General features: G+C 37.5%; 1 protein-coding gene across 3 annotated transcripts in view; it reads left to right on the top strand.

Moving 5' to 3' along the window:
* Positions 1–19,766, top strand: part of LOC126418549 (protein transport protein Sec24C) — a 124,004-nt gene extending 104,238 nt beyond the window's left edge. For all 3 annotated transcript variants that reach the window (XM_050085373.1, XM_050085381.1, XM_050085368.1), the window contains exons 13-18: positions 1,478–1,657; positions 3,153–3,354; positions 8,406–8,600; positions 8,870–9,061; positions 10,944–11,137; positions 18,079–19,766. In XM_050085373.1, the coding sequence (XP_049941330.1) occupies positions 1,478–1,657; positions 3,153–3,354; positions 8,406–8,600; positions 8,870–9,061; positions 10,944–11,137; positions 18,079–18,219 (1,104 nt within the window). In that variant the 3' untranslated portion in view covers positions 18,220–19,766. The remainder of the gene's footprint in view (positions 1–1,477; positions 1,658–3,152; positions 3,355–8,405; positions 8,601–8,869; positions 9,062–10,943; positions 11,138–18,078) is intronic.
* Positions 19,767–21,560: the final 1,794 nt, after the last annotated feature.

Raw genomic sequence — 21,560 nt, 5'->3', positions numbered from 1 at the left:
TCCTAAAGTGATTAGGCCATAATGGCATCGTCAAAACATGTAAATATAATCAGCATAGCATCGTCATAAAGATCTGAAATAAGGTGTAGAATAGGCCGCATCGTCCACAGTCATTATTTCAACTCATTGCAATAATGACTGTGTGGACGATGCGGCCTACTCTACACCTTCTTTTAGATCTTTATGACGATGCTATGCTGATTATATTTATATGTTTTGGCGATGCCATTATGGTCTTATCACTTTAGGACATGGTGTAAAAAAGATCTGAGGATGGTCATTACGGACTGTAACCGGTCATCGTCTAAAGAATTCATATTGTGATCAAAGACTGAAATAAAACACATTTGACAGTATGGGATCACTATTTGTATATGCGACCATGTCGCAGTCGGTAAAAGTATCTAATCACCAACCATGTGTACACTACACTTTCCTAGGTATCTCTTTACCATTATGTTAATATTTTGATTGAAGCATTTGTCAGATTCTTTACTAAAAATTACCAAGATCATCAGGAAAGTAATGTTGACGAGCATGAAGAAAGTGACCTTTAACCCTAAGACTACAGCCAAGCAGACTGTAGAATTCCAAAATCTTCTCATCTTACATGACGTAATTTGTAGCCTCTGCGTCCTCCAAAATAATTTGCACCACAATTCTAAGTGCAGTCCACACGCACAATTCACTCATTTGCAGTTTTCTTGAATGTGTAGACAATCGTAAATTTATTTAATTGTAGGCATATAAACAGGGCAGCTTGAATTTCTTAAAGTGTGATCGATCAAATTGTAACACTATAACAACAAAAAGGAGGCATTTACTGTCCCTGCTTAAAACTTTAAGAAATTGCTTTTGTGTAAAGGTGGAAATAGTATTTAGAAGGGACCAACCAGTCTGAGGAAACCACAGGTTGTCCTAATTTGCTATCTTAACCATGCACTATTTGATATAAGCATTTTCCGTGAAGTGAGTGATATTTGGCTTCTGCTTTCTTATTACAGACACACGTGTGGCAAAACGTGTTTATAATCAGTTCAATTATGTGAGTGTATTGTTTGCACATGTAATAGCTCATGACTTGGAATGATAGTTACAGGTACAGTGACCCAGTTATGTCCTTTTGTCATGACAAAAATAAGCTAAGTTGCAGCAGTAAACTGATCATTAATCTGTTTGCCATAACTGAACCAATTTTCTGGCTCTAACTACTGTTCTGTTAACAGAACTCGGTGAAGATTATTCTACAAAACAGCAGTGGAAAACACACTCCATTTAATAGCACAAAAATAAACACTTCAGTGTGTTTCATCATATTAATTTCCTTGACCTTTAATACAAAATATTGAAGTCAGTTGCGATACAAGAGAGTGATTCTTGTGTGTTCCAATTTTGTGAAGTCATGATTTTTACCCAGCTTTTTGAAACTTACCTGTATGCATAAAATGAACTGCAATTATGTTTTGGTTATTTACAGGCAGATTTGGATGGGGAGAGACTGATAGCAGACATCAAGCACGATGTCAGCCGACCTGTGGTGTTTGATGCTATCATGCGAGTTCGAACGTCTACAGGTGTTAGAGCAACAGACTTTGCGGGTCACTTTTTCATGTCTAACACTACAGATATGGAACTTGCTAGTATTGATTGTGATAAGGTATTGATCATTATTTCCATGCTCTGTTTAAGATAAGTCATTGTAGCCATTTTACTGTCCTTTCCTTGCAGCATAAGGCACTTAATCAAGGCACATATTTTTCTTCTAATGTAATCATTGCTAACCTTATGCAGCATATGGCATTTTTAGTAATAATCATTGTGATAAAATTAGATTAGCTGACCTTCAGCTTGAGATTTCTTTTTCATATCTGTAGATTCCACTCACTGTTTGTTGGGCATATTGTTATGTGATGGAAAAACTAATGTGGACTGTATTTTTGAATTTTAATACTAAGTATATGCATAATATATCAACAACAATTATCAGTTTTTGAAAATATAATGTTGTTGAGTAGATAAAAAAAATGTATTCACAAAGTGGCAGCAAGAAAATACCATACAAAGGTACTAAAATTCGCAAACTGTCAGAGCCAATGGTTCCTTCTGGCAAAAGAGTTGAAGGGGTAGGAAGAAGAGTGAAGGAAAAGGACTGGTCAGATTTAGGAAATAGGGAGAGCTCGGACAAGTTGCCTGGAACCCCAGGTCATGGGAGTCTCCCATGAGCCAGCATTCTGGATGACTTTTCTGAATTCTCCCCAGTTCCTAAACCTCACTCTTTTCCATCACCTTCTTCCTTCCCCTTGAATCCTTCAGGCAGGAGGGGGAGCCACTGTCTCCAAAAGCTTGCAAATTTAGATACTTTTATGTGTGTTTTCTCCTGCTGGTACTTGGTGAGAAGATTTATCTAACCAATTACATCAGGTATTTACATTGTCCTCTGTTGAGTGAATGAATGATTTAAATTTGTTACTTGGCAGATATGCAGTGTTAGATTTCTGCTGTTTCCCCAAGTAACTATTTGAATTGCTTCATTGGTCATGTATGACCTAAAATGTTCACATGAGCCCGGATGCATTGGAAACCATTTTTGAACTACGATTTTGTAATATTATTCTACTTTAAAGCAGTGTGAACTAAGAGATTGTAAATATTTTTCTGCCAGTCCAAGGAGCTGTGATACTCTTAACGAGACTAAATATCAGAAAAGACAGAGAATCTGTTGCAAAATGTGTGCAGGTCAAACAGCAGGTTAATTGTGGCAGTTCTGGAGAGTTTCTTCAGGAATCTAAACAGTGGCTGTATTTAAGTAAAGCCAATTCTGTGAACAGTCAACCTTACAAGTGGAACGTTGGTATTAAAATGATTTCTCCCAACACTAGTTGGATTTGGTGAAACAAGTCACCAGCATGTTTAAGTCACTCAAATCTGTAGCAAATGTAGATATAACTGAGCAGTTGCGTAAATAGAGAAAAGCATATTTTCTTCATTACACTGTAGGAAATAACAAATACAAATAGAATTAATGGCTGGTACTTCAGAATTGGTACACAGATTCTGTAAATTTTATTACTTTCAAATATGTTAACATGTCACAAGCTTGAGCATTTTATTAAAGTATATTTTTAAGTATTGCCAATAAATGTATTGCACAGGCTGTGGCTGTCGAGGTAAAACATGATGATAAACTGACAGAAGAAGATGGCGTGTACATCCAGGTGGCTGTACTGTTCACATCCTGCAGTGGACAAAGGCGACTGCGCATAATCAACTTGTCTCTGAAGACATGCTCACAGTTAGCAGACCTATATCGCAGCTGTGATCTCGACACGATCATTAATTTCTTTTCAAAACAAGGTCAGTTACAATTTTCACACATTGTACGTTGCAAATTATCATGTTTGACACACCTGTTTGCCTACATGAGTACATTCAAACAGTAGAAAGCCCAGGTTGCTATGGAAACAATTATGAAAAGAACAGATGGTGTTCACCATAAAGATGAAACATTGAGTTGCATATATGTTCAATGAAAAGACTGTTACGCATATAGCTTTCGGCCAAAGCCTTCTTCAGAAAAGAAAGGAAAATGGACATACATTCACAGAAGCAGGCACACATACATGATTGCTACCTCTGGCCACTCTATCCAGATTGCAACTGTTGTGTTGAACGAAAGCAGCACTCCAGAGTGGAGCAGGGAAGGCGGAGGGATAGCAGGGTTTGGATTGGGGGCGAGCACTCCCTGGCAGAGAGCACAGGGACTGGAATGTGCAGGACAAGGTTGCCAAGTGTAGTGTCTTTGGGAGGGAGATGAGGTACGGGTGGGGGAGTGGAAAAGAAAAGGAGCAAAGGAGGAGAAAGGTGAAAAGGTGATGCGTGTGCTGGCAGTGTGTGGCTTACGACGAGGGTGAGGAAACGTGAATTGGGAGAAGGTGATATTACATGGGACATTGGTATGTAAATTGGGAGCCCAGATCACCTGTATGTTGAGTGATATAATATTCTGCATTTGTTCAGTGTTGCTAAACAATGATAAAAGGAAACATTGGAAAAGAAATTACAGATGGTTGGCTAAATGTAACTCGAGAAAGAGATAGTAACAATAGAAGTCTCAGTAGAAATGGACAGACTAACTGCCACCGTAAAGGTGGTGTAGAAAGTGTGAATAGAGCACTGTTGGTGAAAGTAAAAATATTCCAAATTTGCTCTGTTACTGAGTACCACATTCATTGTGATAGTGTTTGATGATTATGTACAAATAAACTAGTAAGTCTACAACTACATCTACACCTGTATCTGTACTCTGCAAATCACTATGAAATGCATGGCAGAGGGCACGTCCCATTGTTCCAGTTATTAGGGTTTCTTCCTGTCCCATTCATGTATGGAGTGCAGGAAGAATGATTGGTTGAATGCCTCTGTGTGTGCTGTACTTTTTCTAGTCTTATCCTCGTAATCCCTTTGTGATACATATCTAGGGGGTTGCAAAATATTCCTAGAGTCACCATTTAAAGCTGATTCTTGAAACTTTAGTACTCTCTCTTGGGATAGTTCACAGCTATCTTCAAGATCTGAAAGAATATTTATGTGCTATTTTCAGACAGTACTTCATTATAGATAACTGCATCATCTGGGAAAAGTCTGAGGTTATTATTAATATGGTCTGCAAGTTCATTAATATACAACGTGAATGGCAACGGTCCCAACACAGTCAAATGCTGATGGTTGAGAGTTGTAATTGGTATACCTTATGTCAAGTAAATAAATACTGGTAGAACAGAAATGTAAGCGCGCGCGCCCACACACACACACACACACACACACACACACACACACACACACACACACACACACAGAGAGAGAGAGAGAGAGAGAGAGAGAGAGAGAGAGAGAGAGAGAGAGTTGGGCCTGCAGTTCTGCAGCTTGAGTGGGTTGGGTTGAGATGTTGTTTCAGGTATAGTGAGAAAGGGAAGAGAGAAGAAAGACAGAAAAGGGTGTCTGATGGCTATTAGGTAGGTAGCATGTGCACAGGAAAGGAATAAAGCAGGGAGAGGGAGCTGGTGAACAGGACAGGAATGTGACACAGACAGTGGGTGATATCAGGGAGCAAACAGTGATAGCCATGTGCAAGAGTGGCTCGGGAGGCGATATCAGAAGGAAGGAGGGGGATACGGTGGGAAAGGTGGTGTGGGTGCCGGATAAATGAAGTTAGGTTCCTGTGGGAGTGTGGCTATGGGTGTGGGAGAGAGGCTAGCAGAGTTTTAGGCCAGTAAGATTATGGGAACAGCTGATGTGTTTCAAGGACAACTCCCATCTACATAATTCAGAGAAGCTGGTGTCGGGAAAGATCCATATGCCACAGGTTCTGAAGCAGCATTGAAATTGGGCGCATTGTGCTCAGCAGCGTGTCCCACCACCGGGTGGGCACTCCGCTCTTGGCCACAGTTTGTCATTGCTCCTGGGTCTGAGTGCCCTGGAGCCTGGCCTCTCCATTGGTGATCCTCTGTTATGGTTGTACCTGGGGAACGGCTATCTGTTATAGTGCTGAGGTACACTAACTCTGCTACCATGAGGTCCAGGGTTTATGGTGGATGAACACACAAGAGATAGTGATGCATAATAGTGACACATTGGAAAAAAATGGAGAATCAGCAAGAAATTAGTAATTGTTATGCTGAAATATCAGTTTACGTAATTTACGTGAGTTTTGTTGCTGATAACAAGAAGAGAGAGGTAATGTGCTATGCTTCGTAGTCTTAAAAGTTCAAAAAACAAAATACAGCTCTTGAGTACTTGTTTTAATAGTTTTCTGTTAGACGGTTTGTAAACCTGCCGTGAGAAGCTCTGTTTCTGTACAAAAATATTTAGGTTTCCCCAGTTCCTCCAGCTATGTTTTCAGTTAAACAGAATCTCTCACACACTGTTGACATGTTACAGTGACAATGAGATGTATTTTCTTTGTGGTTCAGGCATTTTCATTTAGATTCCTCATGTTATGTCAAAAACAACTTATGTAAACAATGGTTCCCTGGAACAGACCATAGCAAGCACCTTCCCCAGTCTGTCAGGAGGAAGTGTAAAATAGTATAAGTGGCTCTGCAGACCTATTAATATTATTGGAACACCTTGCACAGCTATGTTCACTTTATTTATAATGTATTTATTTTTTATTTATTTAACCTGATCAGATTAGGGCCGTCAGGCCCTCTCTTACATCAGACCAGTGTTTCACACATGCAGCATTTCACACATCAGAGTTACATTGTGACAATACTTTAAATAAGAAAATTAGATTACTCTAGTCACAGTATGAATAAAGAGTAATGACTAAGACCTGATAGAGTAAGTACTGGCAGTATTTTTACAACAGGTGCTATACATACAAATTATGATAAAAGTAATAATAGTAACAGTAAAAAAAATCAAATAATAATGATAAACATGAGAAAAATTGGCAATAGTAATGAAAATTTGTGCAGATGTACATTAATATCTTGGTGTGTAAAGTAGATGTTTACTAGTATAGCGAGTTTTGAGGGAGGGAGACTTAAGGAGGGGGAAAGGGGGAAGTAATGAGGTGAAGTGCATTCATGTACAAAGGAAAGCATTACTGTTGCTTAAGTAGATACATCATTAACTGTATTTTGAAGCTGGACATGTTTTTAAGTTCTCTAACATAACGAGGGAGGTTATTACAGAGTCGGTTTCCTGCTACTGTAAAGGACTTGGAGAAGGTGACTGAGCGATGCAGTGGAACAGAGAGGATTTTATTAAGATAGAAACGTGTTTTTCAGTCATGTTGTTCAGACATTTGCGTTAAGGACGAGGAGAGACATGAGGGACAGTGTACATTGATAAGGCAGTAGATGAGACAGAGTGTATGGAAATCTCTGTGTTTGTCTGCACGCAGCCAGGACAATTTTGCATATGCTGGTGAAATGTGATCAAAATGTCGAACGTCACAGATATATCGGACGCAGGCATTCATGACCAGTTCCAGACGTCGCGAGTTTTCCTGAGAGATGAAGGGATGCTGATGATTTTTTGCACACTGCAGTTACGTGCTCTGTCCAATTTAGAATTTCATCTATTATTACTCCCAAACTCTTTGCTGAGGGAGAGAAGTTAATATTTGTTCCATTTAGGATAAGAGATGGTACGGATTCCCGATGTTTTGGGCTAATGAGCTTAGAGTGACCAAGTACCGCTCGGGTTTTAGATGGATTTAGTTTTAGTCCTATGTCGTGTGCCCATTTTGATAGTGCATCGAGATCAGTATTGAAGTTTTCAGTAGCTTTCTTAAGATTGTTTGGTTTCGCACTTAGATACAATTGAAGGTCATCAGCATACATACGATATTTGCAATAAGTCAGAACCGATGACACATCATTGACATACAGAGAGAAGAGTATGGGACCTCTGGGCCTTGGGGAACGCCTGACACTACCTGCCGCCATTGTGATTTTATATTCCCGGACAGGACTCGTTGCTGACGAGATGTCATGTATGAGCGAAACCATTGCACTGCACTTGGTGACAAATTTAGACCGCTAAGTTTGGCTAGTAAGATGTCGAAGTCGACAGTATCAAATGCTTTGCTGAAATCTAAGAAGCAAATGATAGTCGCTTTTTGTCTGTCCATGGCAAGTTTCAGGTCATCTGTCACCTTTATCAGTTATGTAATCGAGATTAAAATATTACTTAATTATTTTAGTTTCATGTAATTACAGAGACCAATTCCATGATCAGTTTCAACAGTAATTCATTATGCTGGTAGGTAAATGGTAATAAACAGAAATGGAATGTAGTATTTCAGAGGTTTAACAGAAATAGGAGGTACTTTAAAGTGGTTTATAAGCCATATTATTAAGTTTATACATACACATTTGGCATATGTAATAGCATAGAATCACAGAGAAATACTGTTTGATTAGAGTGTAAGACAGTGACACAGTTTCTCATAAAAATAACAGTAAATAAGCTGGCACAATGCAAAACAAATTTAAGAAAACTTAAAACAACGTGAGTATTTGTAGAGCATTTGGATCAAGTATGTAAGAAAAGATGAAGATAAACATGAATATGAAAAAGAAAGATTGAACCATTAAGGTCTGAAGCAAGAATTGAGAAACTTCAGAGATTTGAATACAAAAGACTGTATCAGAAGACATAATGGAGAGAGAGAATTATTTTGTCAGAACCTAAGTACTGAAACCTAATCAAAATTATTGTTTACCAAGATCTGTAAGTAAACATGCTATAGTAATCTAAGTGTGTGTAGATCAAACTAGTGTTAACCTTCTATTGCACAGTTATACAGATTAGCTCTATATTTAATTTTCTTTGTGTGATGCAGTGGTAAAATCTAAAATGTCTTCACCTTTTATTATACTGGCATTTTCTAGTTGTGGTTCGCTTGTTGGAATCTACGCCCAAATCTGTGAAGGATGGGCTTGTGAATCGATGTGCACAGATGTTGGCCTGCTATAGAAAGAACTGTGCAAGCCCTTCATCTGCTGGGCAGCTTATACTCCCTGAATGCATGAAACTGCTGCCTCTGTATATTAACTGCGTTCTCAAAAGTGATGCTGTCTCAGGAGGTAATTACTTACTTTTTATGTTAATTTATGCGGGGGGTATATATATTCTTACTAGAAAAAGAGCAAGAACTCAAAAACTGGTGTTAACTGTGTCCTGTTACATGTTTATGTGTGGCACACACCAATCATCTATAGGTAAATAGTTGTCTTACCCTTATTTTACATTTTTTATTTTAGTTTGCATGAATACATTTTAAGGATTATTTGCAGCACCATGGAAAATAAGAAACTATCTTTTATGTGGTAGTCATGTGTGTTGTCATTTGCAGGGTCTGACATGACACTGGATGATCGATCCTTTGCGATGCAAGCTGTTACAATAATGGACATCCCATCATCTGTAGTATACTTTTATCCACGTTTGCTGCCACTACATGACATTGACGTTAATTCTGACGATTTCCCCTCACCAATCCGCTGCTCGTCTGACAAAATCCGAGATGATGGTGTCTACTTATTGGGTGAGTATTGTCTTATTTGATGAAGGGACAAGAGGTGTGACCAAATGTCTGTAAAAATGCAGACAAGTCTACCACAGTTAAATAGTTACTTTTTCCAGCAGCAAGAAAGATGCAAAATTCAGTTCAGATAAATATTAAGTCACTTAGCTGACTGTCTGCTAATAGTACACTCGCCATGTGCCTCCATTAATGACTTTAAAGAGTTGAGCACTGTTTCTGTCAGTACCTGAGACTTCTATGTAGGAAGAAGAATAGATTTGACAAAATTTAATAAAAAAGTAATATCATGTGAGATGATGCAGGACAGCTTTTGACTGTTTTGAACTTGTGTGTAATAATTAGAAAATTAATAATAGTTTCTAGCATGTAAATGTGACCTCGTTCATCACATCAGCATCTTAATTTTACTATCTATTTTATCTTCTTCCTGTTATTGCTTGAATTTATAGTCTGATTAAGGTGTCAAGGTTAGATGTAGATGATACAGTGGCAATTGTAGAGGAATCACACTCGGAGCCTTCTGTGGGCACATGGTGAAACCATGATAGAAACTGAAGGATACTGTTGGCAACATTTTTGTGTAAGAACTACCAAGACAAACATTTTATTCAAAAGCTGAGGGCAAAATTATAAATATTTTAATGCCAGAATGCATCTCTGTTAAAATTAATTTTATCATTATGATAAGCAAGGGCTCAGGAAACTTGATTAAAAGCTACAACATTTCTTACCTGTCTACTTGTGTGCGTAACACTAGTCTTTCAAGAAACAAATTAATTAATATATCTGTACAGGAAGAGGCTGAGGTTGAAATTATCATATTTTTACTTGGTGGTCAAATGTAGAATTGTAGGCCAGAGAAAAGTTTGTGGGCCCCAAATGTACTAAAGCTAGTTTGAGCTATAATTTTTTTAGTTTTTCATATATATTGCACCATTTCTGAATGTGATTTATGGGCACCACTGACTTATTTGGTGGCTCTGGAGTCAGTACTTTGTGTTAAAGGCCTCACTTTATGTAAGAGTGCTTTTCAACACACAGCATTGGAAACCCATTTGGTATGTTTGTCTTCAAAGAGTGAGCTTAGATGTTCTCAATGAACAATTGGCTTTGTTGTCATCACCCATTTAAATCCATAAGAAACCAGATTTGGTAACACTGAAATATTGTTTCCAGACCCTATATTTTTGTAATAGTAGTAGAGTTGAACAGACAATGTTGAAGCAAAAGTTCCGTTGAGAAGAATGTTAAAATTAAAGAAGACAAAATGGCTGGCTTATACTTGCCTTCGGTAAGTGAAATTCATAGTACTGTCAGTAGAAACACTTAAAGATTGAAAATACTAATTGTAGCTCTTGAACTTATATGTGTCTGCAGTTAGCATTGATCATTGAGCACTCTTTAGGATTTTCAAATTTCACCTTCTTTCTCACTACTGTTATTGGCTCTTCTCTTCTCTCTCCATTTTCATCATCAACCCACAACATACCAGAATAAAAATAAAAATGGTTTCCTGATGGAATCAGAATGGTTCTGTTAACAATATTTATTGGCTGTTAGCAGTAATTTATTGAAGCTGGCTCAGATACAGTTTTGAAATAATATCAAAAGGAAAATTCAATTCAAAAAATTGTAAAATTACAAGGTGATAGATTTGCTATAACGTACTTAACGAGGCATACCTAACTTTTGGAACTGTGAAAGAAACTAAAAGGTTGGAAAGCTGGGTTTAGTTTTTGTTCTTTTAAGTGCTTATTGGTTAACATTTGAAATTTTTCTGTTGCAGTAAATACTCGCTAGTCGTTCTGTTCCCATGTATTTTAGATATCTGCTATATTTGTTTCCTGTACTTCTGTTTAAACAGTAACATGTTCTTTCGCAGAAAATGGTATCTACATGTTCCTGTGGATTGGTTTAAATGTCAATGTTGAATGGGTCCAAAACGTGTTTGGTGTTCATTCAGCAGCACAGATTGATATTGATCGCACATCCCTGCAGGACATTGACAACCCACTCTCTACACGTATTAGATCATTAGTGAATGCTGTACGTCAGCAAAGGCATCGTTGTATGAGGGTGAGTTCTTATTATTGTTGATTTTGTAATTGTAAACTGGCAAAGGTGTTAATAGTGTGGGTCAGTTGAATAGAAATAAAACTTCTAACACACTTGCCTGCTTTGAACTGTTGAAAAGTATATGTTAAGTCACTTAATGAGATCCATCTTTTACTGTGATGTATATTGGTAATAACTGGAACAAAGAAAGTAGTCGTAGTGCTGTGTAGTACATACATAAAACCAACGATTTCATTCATGCATAGTTAGATGAAACTCTCATCATATTCCAGAAATACTTCAAGAATTAAACCTCAAACAGTTTGTAATAACCAGCAGACAGTTTTCTCCTGATTTTCCATAATTTAGTCTTGGTATCACACTGAAGGTGGCAGGGATAAAATACAGGGAGCGAAAGGCTATTTACAGTTTGTACAGAAACCAGATGCCAGTTAGAAGAGTCAAGGGGCATGAAAGGGAAGCAGTGGTTGGGAAGGGAGTGAGACAGGGTTGTAGCCTATCCCGATGTTATTCAATCTGTATATTGATCAAGCAGTAAAGGAAACAAAAGAAACATTCGAAGTAGGAATTAAAATTCATGGAGAAGAAATAAAAACTTTGAGGTTTGCCCATGACATTTATCTGTCAGAGACAGCAAAGGACCTGGAAGAGCAGTTGAACGGAATGGACAGTTTCTTGAAAGGAGGATATATGATGAACATCAACAAAAGCAAAACGAGAAGAGAAATTTGCTAACATCGAGTATACTTTTAAGTGTCAGGAAGTCATTTCTGAAAGTATTTGTATGGAGTGTAGCCATGTATGGAAGTGAAACATGGACGATAAATAGTTTAGACAAGAAGAGAATAGAAGCTTTCAAAATGTGGTGCTACAGAAGAATGCTGAAGATTAGATGGGTAGATCACATAACTAATGATGAGGTATTGAATAGAATTGGCGAGAAGAGGAGTTTGTGGGACAACTTGACAAGAAGAAGGGACCGTTTGGTAGGACATGTTCTGAGGCATCAAGGGATCACAAATTTAGCATTGGAGGGCAGCGTGGAGGGTAAAAATTGTAGAGAGAGACCAAGAGATGAATACACTAACAGATTCAGAAGGATGTAGGTTCCAGTAGGTACTGGGAGATGAAGAAGCTTGCACCGGATAGAGTAGCATGGAGAGCTGCATCAAACCAGCCTCTGGACTGAACACCACAACAGCAACACACAGAAATAAGAGAGAATGTAACAATATCATGAAAAGGATACTTGCTACTCTCCATATAGCAGAAATGCTGAGTCGCAGATAGGCATAACAAAAAAGACTGTCAGGAAGTGAGCTGTTGGCCAACAAGGCCTTTGTCAGGCACGCACGCACCTCGCACACACCTGACAACAGTCTGGCTACTGAAGCCAGAGACTGTGGTCATATGTGTGTGAGATACGTGTGCATGCTTGCGTGTGTGTTTTCTATTTCTGACAAAAGTCTAGTTGTCTGGAAGCTCACTTTCTGACAGTCCTTTTGTTATGCCTATCTGCGACTCAGCATCTCCGCTATACAGAGAGTAGCAACTATCCTTCTCATAATATTGTTACATTCCATCCTGGATTTTCTATTAGAAATAAGAGAGAAATATGTGTTGTAGCCTGCAACCGAGACCTCATTAGTAAATGCCCAAATCCAAACTTCCATGGATATAAATAACTTTGTTTTTCATAGTTTTGTCCATTATTTTTGAGGTGATATTGTGGTTTGAATAATAAAGACAAGCTTTACAAAATGCTGGTTTATAATGTTAACGTCCAACACAGACAAAAACATTTGCCTGACTCACACTAATGTGACTGCCATCAGTGTTGGCACTATGCAATAATTAAAAAAAATACAGTCCCACTGTATAGCATGTGTCAGCCTCCCCTGATGCTTTCAGGTCAGTTGCCACGTGTTACTTTTCACCTTCAGTGACACTGCCTCTTATGTAGTGATGGCTTGTAATGTCATTTTTATGGCATGATCCAAGCTTTACATCATAATTACAACATGTCTTTTTAAATAAAATTATCTTCTATAAAATTTCAAATTACACTGAAGACTGATTTTATGCAAGACTCGGTGCATTATAAAAATGGGAGGGCCCTCCACAGGTTACCATTCTATTTGTATCCAAATCATATTTATAATAAGTTCTTTAAACTGGTTTAATAAGAGATAGAAGGGTGAAAAACATTGTTAAAAAAGTGCCAATACATAAAAACAGATTGTTTCTGATCCGTGTCTCAAATGATTGTGTAAGGTTGGGGGAACACAAATCAGAGCAGTGTGTTACGAAATTTATTGATCTATTTTAATAGATACTTTTAATTAATAAATATTAGTTTGAATACAATCTTTTAGGTGAAACAAATTACCTGCATCAAAGTATTTCGATCTCCTACCTGGAGAAGGCTTTTTTACAAGATATCAAAATATAAGTAGAGTGGTCTCATATCAGGCTTGGTGGAATTATCTCATGGAATGTATTTCTCACAAGGCCAATTACTGTAATTTCAAATAGTTTTATGTTGTTATGCCACATCAAAAATCTGAAGCAGTCAACTGACTGTTGACATAATGTTTGCATTCGATCTTAGGTTGATAAAGAGTGAAGAATTCAACAGAATTGTATCACAGGCTGTGTAAAAAGTGCCAGACTTAATAAGAGCTGTTTTGAAAGTGTGCAGTGTTGTGAGTTCTCTATTGCTGTGTCTGAATGTCTCACCCTCCTTATTTACGATGTGACCGTGTTCCAGAAAATGTAGGAGACTGGCATCCCTGACTATTTTGAAAAGTCACTAAGACTGTGTGCTGACTAGTTAGTTGTTAAACTTCTTGTGTACTGGAACAGAGCATTGTGTTTTGATTTCATCACTCTTTCAAAGGTGTATAGCAAGCATTGAATCATTTTGTTCCAATGGAGGTTTCTCTATTGCTGTAACCTAAATATTCAGATATTGAAAATAGATTGTTACATATCTTAAGTTACCCTTCAGACCAAAATATAAAATTGCTTGAAATGGCTGTCTCCTTATATAACAATAATTTGACGTATACTTACAAGTTACTATGATATTATTCTTTATTTATTTATTTATTTACTTACTTACTTACTTAGAAATTGAGCCAAACATCAGCAACATTTATCCAGTGAGTACTATCTTTTATTCACAGTGAGATGGTAAGCTTCATAGGGGAATAGCTTCTGAAGCTCTGAGCCACTCGTATTTGATATTTCTTAGAATCACTTTTGAAACAGTTTAGCAATCGTAATTAAAGTAAGAGGTCAAAATATCTTGATTCAGACAGGCAACCTAGTTTCTTATTATGAGCACACTTTAATGACTATGAATTAATTAAAACATCAGTAAGAAAATATTGATTACTTTTCAAACATTTTCCTTTATCAAAATCCAATTCGGGATGTATACTCTCCAGATCAAATTTAATCATTTCATAAACATAGCAGTAACACAGAAATTAAACAAAGTTTGGGGGGGACACTTTTACCCTCATTTCATCTCGGTTCAAGCAATTTATCAACATGATTTGCATGAATACAGTACAAGGTTTCTGCGAGGGTATCCTATTTCTTTTATTGTGCACTGAGTTACACTGTAAAGTGACCTGCAGCTCATAGTAACAATATAAAAACATAAATAGACTTTTAATTTATGCTGCCATTATTACATGTCTCATTCAATACCCTTAAGAATGACATCACAAGCCACTATGTTAAGATGGTACCTCAGTCGACATATGACAGTTGGTGCCAAGGGCCAGTGTGTGGTGGAAGGTTGTCAGTAGTGAGGGCAGGTTGACATACAATGTGTGCCACGTTTTATGTCAGTGTATTTGTTTGACATTATTTTATGATAGCAACACTGATTTCATTCGTATTAACCATGCGTCTATGACCTGGACTCGTACAGCCATTATGTATATTCCCATATAGGTCACACACTGCACTTGAAAGTCACTTGCCCAGTATCGACAGAGAGATATTTCTTTGCCAATACCGGGCAGGTGACTTTAAGTGCAATGTCTGACCTGTACGAGAATATACATAACGGATGTATGAATCCAGGTCTATGGTTGATGACATGTGGAAATTTGGGCTTGGCCACGAGTCATGCATCGAGAGCCAAATGGTAAGCTGACTACTCGTTATAAGTGGGAAATCCAGGTTTGGGTCCTGGGCCAGCACAAATTTTCAATGTCAACATTCCATTCTACAGCTGATGGTTGTCATTATTCGCAATTGCAAATACATTTAACATATTTCATAACAGCTGTAGTCGCTGCAGTGCCTTTTCGTTTGGACAAGCATGCACGCATAAAGGAACTTTGCATCATAATCAGAATAACATAGGCCCTGCAATATTGTACTTACAAGGAGAGGTCCCTAGGGGTGGGACTGAATTTTTGAAGCCATCTATACGGTGATGTAGTTTAGGGTCCCAGGTATCACATCTTTGAGCTATTCGCCAAAGTGTGCCATCATTTGTGAATGATTGATGAAAAAATGTTTCTCAATTTCACTTGCTCTAAAGCCTTAAAATTAAAGGTGTTACCAAGAGTGGAGCCATAGCATAGTGGTTAAGGTAATTCACTGGCGTGCAGAATGTTGTTTGAATCTCATCATGTGCTACGAAAATTTTCATTTTTAACTCTTTATCAAAATGACTTTAATCAGTTAGTTAGGTAGTTACATGTTCCATGAATCAGTTTGCACGATAGATCATAATGTTCTGGAATGAGTCATTTTACATTCACATCGTGAATTAATTTGTGCATACAGTTACATTCAAATTTTGCTTTGCTGTCTGTCAGATAACCTTATTGTGGAGTAATGACTGTCATTTTTCCTTCTGTATTTTAATTGTATACATCATTGTTCTTCTTGAACTGTAGTGGATTATTTACAAGAAATGCCATGAGAGAATAAGTATACTGTGAAGCAGTAGTCAGAATGCTCAACTCCTTAAACATATGTATACAACACGATCATGGGTGAGCAATGCACTCAGCACAGCTACTATCTACAGAGTCAAAACAGGGTGCATAGACAGCCCTCCTGGTCGACAGTGACCAAGACGAATGATTCAGTAGCATTTCAACTCCACAGTATGCACATATTAGCCCCTGGTGTCGCTGAACGCGGTCCTTGAGGGTTTTGAATTTTTTGCAGCAGTGTAGACTATCTTATGTTTTTAAGTGATAGATTAGTATTTTCAAATGTTTGAATGTTATGGGAGAGAAATAAAATTGATTAAAATGACTTGGATAGAGACTCCTAATGAAAAAAGAATGATAGGATCAAGAAATGAGAGCACATGAAAAATTAGAAAATCTTAAAAAATGGAATAAAAAGAATGATCAAAGTTATTTCGAAAAATAAAAAATGTAGCTCCTTGTATGATTCAAACCAAGGATCTTCTGCACATCAGGAACATATCTTAACCATTAACTGCGCTACACCACCACTCTGCATGGTCCTATTTTAATTAAGGCTGTCGAGCATGATCCAAAATCCTGAAATTTTTTTCAATAACTACACTCAAACAAGGGCCTACTTCATGAATGGCTTGATACTTTGATACCTAGGACCCTAACCTCCATCACCATGTAGATGGTTTCAAAAAGTCAATCCCACCCTTGGGGACCTCTCCTTGTTAGGTAAAACAATAAGCACAAGGTAAAAAAGATAAGCGTATCTGCAAAAAGCGTACTTTTGCAGGTATACTTGTATATTATTTATTGTTTCTTGTATACTTGCCAAATAATCTTGGGCCGTCTTCCTGACAGACTAAAACTATGCACCGTATAGGGAGACAAAACTGAACCCTGTTTTTGTAGCGAACACTTTTATTGACTTAGCTTCTTTGAAGATATAAGATTAAGAGATAGGTACCAGCAAGAATCAAGTTCTTAGCATGAGTCTTAAATTGTGCTTGGATGCTCAGTCAAAAAGAGCGTAACCCACAAAAGGCATGGTTCTGGGGTAAAGTCCTGTTCTGATTCCCAGTTTTTATCTGTCCGAACGTTTCAAGAGTAGTACGCATTTCGCTACTGAATGAAGGACTCATTCTTTAAATATAAGGTAGATCACAATGTAACTCCATCGACTTATCTCCCAATTCTGAACCATAAGTAATGTATTGTTCCATCTCTCATCAGCAGCTCAGGAAAAGTATCATTATTGGCTTTGAATGCTTAAAGGAGAGGAGAACAGACTTACACCAATCTGTCTCTAAATGGTTTTCCACTGCTGAGACAACCATTTTGCACTTGCTCTCCAGTACCAAAAGATTTCCATCATCCTCTGCGTGTCTTTGTGACCCCAGTTCAGTTGTGCCTTAAGCTCAGATTTTAACACATTTGTCCACATGAATGAACTCATCAACGCAGTTTTTAGCCATCCAATCTCTGTGCACTTTTCTCTAGCCTTCTAAGGGTTGCATTTCCCTTGTTCCCTTTCCTTCAAGAGCATGACAACTTTCTGCCTGTGCTTGGAATACATTAGGTATGGACAAGAACACTGTAGACTCTTGAAATACCTGTGGTGGACTAGTCTCAAAATTACATGTGCAGTTTGAATTATTTACATCAGTTAGTAAAGAAGTTCAGAATGCTTTCTCTTTACATTTGTTTCAACGCTTGTACTTTAATGTTGTAGTGCTTGTTCTAATTCATTTTGCTATAGTTAGAAATTAAACCACACCTTTTTATAAATAGCATGCACTGTGTTTTCCCTTTCACAGTTAGTTATTTGTTGTTGTGTGTATTTTATGATACCTACGTTTAAAAAAGTCTAGATACAAATTTTTATGTCCATGTCTATTTGATTCTTTTATATATTTTGTTTCACAGTCTTTAAGTTGTGCCATCCAACTTCCTTATGTATGCTATTTTGTATTTTTGCAGCTGACATTAGTGCGACAACGTGACAAACTGGAGATGGTATTCAAGCACTTCCTTGTGGAGGATCGTGGACTTGACGGTTCTGCATCATATGTTGACTTCCTTTGTCACATGCATCGTGAGATACGCAACTTGCTTAGCTAGGTGCAGGCAGTGTGTTTGTCTATCCTCATAGGATGACACACACATGCCCCGTGGTGCTACTGCCATTTGGCGAGATTATCTTTGTGTCCCGTCTCATCACTGCAGCATTTAAATTGGGCCATGATGTGTATCACATTACAGAATTTCCATGTGTATTGATGTATCAAGATAAATTAACATGTGGCTAACTGCTGTTGTTTTCTGTATTGAAAAATCAGCAGCATATGTAGCAAGAAACTAGGGGAAAAATTTCCTGGCACGTTAATTAAGATGTAGAATTCTTATTGAGGGGAAGTCACAAAGCATCTATCTTAAAAACAGAAGTATATTTGTTTGTGAATGTGGTGTAACAGCAACATACGTGTGATGAACTGAGTGTTTGGATTGAACATCCTCCCTTTTTTTTTTTTGCATGTGAGGGATATGAGAACAGTGATGGAAGTGTGACCTGTGACACTTATATTACATATAACCATTTTTCATTTATTCTTAGTCTCAAAGTTTCTTAACGAATCATCATGGAAAATTACATCAGGGAAATAGAAATAGTTATTTTTATTCCCTTTTCTGCTCCTGCAGTGCAGCACTATCACTATATTTTGTTGCTGTTTGTGTATAATTTTGCAGGATTCTTAAATTATTTATAGATATTTCTGTTGTGTTAAGCAAATATATTTTTTTATGAAAGTGAACTTTGGTAGCAGTATTCAAATTTTTCACATTTTTATTTCTATACAAACTTAAAACTACTCCTACCCACATTATTTACCAGAGTGCCCCCTTAGTTTTGTGTCCCCTCTGAGTAATAGCGATTGACTAAAACAGTATTGTGTATTGCCCTCAGCAGAAAAAAACATTAATCTCATTTTCGTCATCCCTAAAATCCTGAACCATTGCTGTAATTATGCTTATTTTCTTTTTCTCTCTCATAAAATACCTTTATATAGAAATCTTCAAATGTCAGGCATGTTGTGTCCCAGGTGGCGAATAAGAAATTGTTTCAATGTGTGTCAAATTGTGGTTATATCAGTCCCTGTTGTATATTTGTGTTAAATGTGTGTATCCTTGTATTATAAACTAATAGACTGTTGCGGATATTACAGCATGTCCAGGTTGATTGTGTCGAATAATACTTGCAGCATATCCTGGTACCTACAGTTAAAATGTCTGTGCAAATGTTATATTGTACATCAGTGCTGACGCTTAGCATTCAGCAGTTAAAAAGAGGAAATATTACCCTGCATATTCATTCCACATATTACAGAACAATCCATTCAATCAGTATCCATTGAAGGCAGGTTATGTTATTGAATCAAAACAGTAAATACGTGTTGTACAGATTATTATATTTTAACACAAATTCCGTTAAATGCCACAGGTTTGTGTGTGTGTGTGTGTGTGTGTGTGTGTGTGTGTGTGTGTGTGTAAAACATTGTATGAGAGGAAAATCTTGTGTCACTACTTATGTGATGGAATTTGTAAAATTGTTTGTCTTTGGGTATCTGTTGTAAATTTGAATTAAAACAGACAAGTTTGAGAGATGCAAATTTTCTTTTACTTTATTATTTCAGAATCCTTCGAGTTGGACATTATATGGGATTAGCATTTTATTGGTAACTAACATGCAGCAATCTGTAGACAATACGTCAATAATACCAATACCCAATGACACTTCAAAAAAGTTTCCCATGTCACTTCTGTAACATGCAGCCTCCATATATTGGCAACACACCAAGGCAGAGTACCTTGACTACTCATCTCCTGAGGAATTAACAAGGACTGAACCGTATGCAAACTCAAGGGTTCTGGCTCGCAAAAAGTCAACTGCAAAAAAGTCTGCTGGTTAGGAATTCAGTGGCAATGTTAATGTAACTCAGAAAACTTGTTTGAGTTTAGTAGCTGATGACAATTCTTAGTCAGTGGAATGACTTTGTGATTGTCTGATCTATCTGGATGTGCAGCAGGGTCATACTTTCTCACGAGTGCAATTTTTTGACAATGTGGTGCATCTTCAGGAACTTTGTAACATGCTATTTCCAAATGTGTTTGAGGGTAGTTGTCCATCTGTAATAGATGCTGTTGGTATTTCAGAAATTTTGTTCTGAGGTAGCTACTAACATGTTTACAGTCAACACAATATTTACATATTACAAAATAACGCAAGTTGTATTTTTAAGGTGTTTCATAATATGAACTATTATACACTGTCAGACACATTACCTATGATGCAAAGTAAATTAAAAGGAAATTGCAGTCAAGCAGTTAAAGAAAAAGGACTACTACCTTTTGCATACTAGTGAACCTAGGAATGCATTGCAATTAATAAATATGTATGGGAATTGGATGTACACCCTAAACTCTCCCCCCCCCCCCCCCCCCCCCTCTTTGTCCATCACCACCTCCTCCCCTCAACATATGCTGTTCATCACTTCCTCCCTCCTCTTTGTATACATTTCCTCCACCCAGCCTCCCCCCCCCCCTCGTCCTCCTCCTCCTCCTCCTCCTCCTCCTCGTCCTCCTCCTCCCCTTACCCCTCTTTGTGACCTCGAGCCTTATTGATCATCATTGCAAACAAAAAATTGATTGGGAATTGAAGTTGGGTAAAATGAATGGGTAAATCAACTGGACTCATTGGTACAAGAGGCACATCTGTAGCTGCTGACTCTGTGAGGATAGTAGCTCCAATGATGGTATTTCACACACTTCTGAACTGTGAACAGGTAGGATTACAGAGTTTCGGACAATTAAGATTCTGTAGTAGTATTCTAATTAGAAGCCGATAAGGCATGAATAAAACCTCCCAGTTTTCAGTAAGACAAAACGATCAGGAAGGAAACAAAACACCACATTATTGTGTGTAAAATTTTTGTTGGGAAACATATATTGGGAGAAATATTAGTCTAATGTTTCACATACCTTCCTGGTGTAGTTGAAACTGACTGTGAGAAAGAAATCCAAACTGCACATTTTCAAAGCACGCCACAGCTCAGCATTTTCTTTATCGCAGTCAGTTTTAATAGAAACCCTGCACACTGTTGTTTTAAAAATAAAATTTGAAGTAAATTACTCAAGAACTTTATAGAGTTTTGATAATAGCTTTTCCCCTTTATATGACAATACTATGAAAAAAATAGATTCCTATTTACCATATAGAAGGGATACTGAGTCGCAAACAAGCATGACAAAAAGACTGCTGTACATTTACGCTTTCGGCCAAAAGGCCTTCTTCTAAAGTACACACACACACACACACACACACACACACACACACACACACACACACACACACAAAAACACACACACACACACTCTCTCTCTCTCTCTCTCTCTCTCTTCCCCCC

This window comes from Schistocerca serialis, chromosome 1, assembly GCF_023864345.2.
Source record: "Schistocerca serialis cubense isolate TAMUIC-IGC-003099 chromosome 1, iqSchSeri2.2, whole genome shotgun sequence".
Classification (NCBI taxonomy): Eukaryota; Metazoa; Arthropoda; class Insecta; order Orthoptera; family Acrididae; genus Schistocerca; species Schistocerca serialis.
Note: the sequence above shows the minus strand (reverse complement) of the source record. Positions and strands in the feature narration are given on the sequence as shown.